The sequence below is a fragment of the Triticum dicoccoides genome, chromosome 1B, assembly GCF_002162155.2.
Source record: "Triticum dicoccoides isolate Atlit2015 ecotype Zavitan chromosome 1B, WEW_v2.0, whole genome shotgun sequence".
Classification (NCBI taxonomy): Eukaryota; Viridiplantae; Streptophyta; class Magnoliopsida; order Poales; family Poaceae; genus Triticum; species Triticum dicoccoides.
In genome coordinates, this window is record NC_041381.1 from 208095534 (window position 1) to 208096953 (window position 1420).

Here is a 1420-nt window from a genome sequence, read left to right on the forward strand (position 1 = left end):
TGTATATTGCATGTGTGTTTCTTGTACAACAAGTCTACCTCCTTCCTTGTATACTACCTCCGTCCGGGTTTTTAGGTCCCCTCAGAACCGAACGCCCGTACCATGTTTACAAGGCCGCTGCCTCGAGCGTCATGCAAAAATTAAAACGATGCGCTGCATGCAAGGGAGAGAGAGGGAGTAATCATGTGCTGCATGCATGCAAGGGAGAGCCAGCGAGTAATCAAGGGAGAGAGAAAGTACTACTTCTGGGCTGCATGCACGCGTGTGAGAGAAAACCAAAGCTCTCTGATGCATGCAGTAACTGTAGGCGAAGCTCATTGGTCTCTCGCTCTGCTTGAATATTTTTGCGCAGTTACAGCACATCACGTCTTGGTCCATGCGATTCGGTCGGGGGACTTAAAAACCCGGACGAAGGTAGTAGTTGAGGTCTAGACTCCCTTTATACCTATATATATATACGTGCATACGCACCCGATGAATATATTATAAGTTGCACCAATCCTCTACAAACCATACTTAAACAACACCAAGAAGAACAAACAAGTCCGTCTAGTGTTCTCAATCCGTTGGTTAGGGGGCTGGACGGATTATAGAGAAACTAAACCGAGGGTAGAACCGTCATTACACCTATCAATGTCGGCTTACAATAACGAGCCGTCGTAATCGTGTGGGTTCGGCTCGGGCCATATAAAACACAGGCCCCTCCCCAGGTTCGCCACACCACGCTATCCTCTGCTCTGCTGCTGCTACAGTTGTTTCTCCCGCGACAAGCTCGTTTTCTCCTTCGAAATCGCAATCATGGAGCTAGCCGCTTCAGCTTCGGTGTCCGTCTGCTCGGCGTATCACCACCTCTCAACGCCGGCTGAGGCCAACGACGACAGCGCGCGGTCCCAACCGCAGCTGCAGCGCCGGAGGAAACATGCCGCCTACAGTGGCATCGGCGGGCTCCGGTCCCGGTGCCATGCTGTTCTGAAGCAGCAGAGGACGAGGCTGTACATCCTCCGGCGGTGTGTCTCGATGCTGCTGTGCTGGAACGAGCACGACATGTCCGACTGAGCTCACACGAAGGCCCGGTGGTTTTTGTACGGGCTGGGTCAGGGCCGGGCCTGTATAGACCGGCTCGGTCTGTAGGAAGAATGGTAGAGTGTTTGGTGTATCATATTCCATACTTGTTTATTAACAATTGTCATGACATGAGTTTTTTTTTATCTGATGATGTGTAAGTGAATGAGAAATGTGATGACGTGCGATGGAATTGGTTGCTTACTAGTACAATTTCTGGTCTTGGATCACTGGTTATCTTTACCGTCAACCGTTAGGCCTCTTCTTTTGTTCGCATAAATTTTGCAGGATATGAATTTTGTAGGAAAATTCCTTTGAACCCTTTGGTTCGTGGGAATGGATTCCTAGGATAGGAAGC

General features: G+C 49.7%; 1 protein-coding gene across 1 annotated transcript; it reads left to right on the plus strand.

Annotated features, from left to right (window-relative positions):
- The first annotated feature begins 731 nt into the window (after window positions 1-731).
- LOC119303841 lies at window positions 732-1210 on the plus strand. The gene has a single exon (XM_037580992.1). The coding sequence runs from the start codon at window positions 799-801 to the stop codon at window positions 1054-1056; it is 258 nt and encodes an 85-aa protein (XP_037436889.1). The 5' UTR covers window positions 732-798; the 3' UTR covers window positions 1057-1210.
- Window positions 1211-1420: the final 210 nt, after the last annotated feature.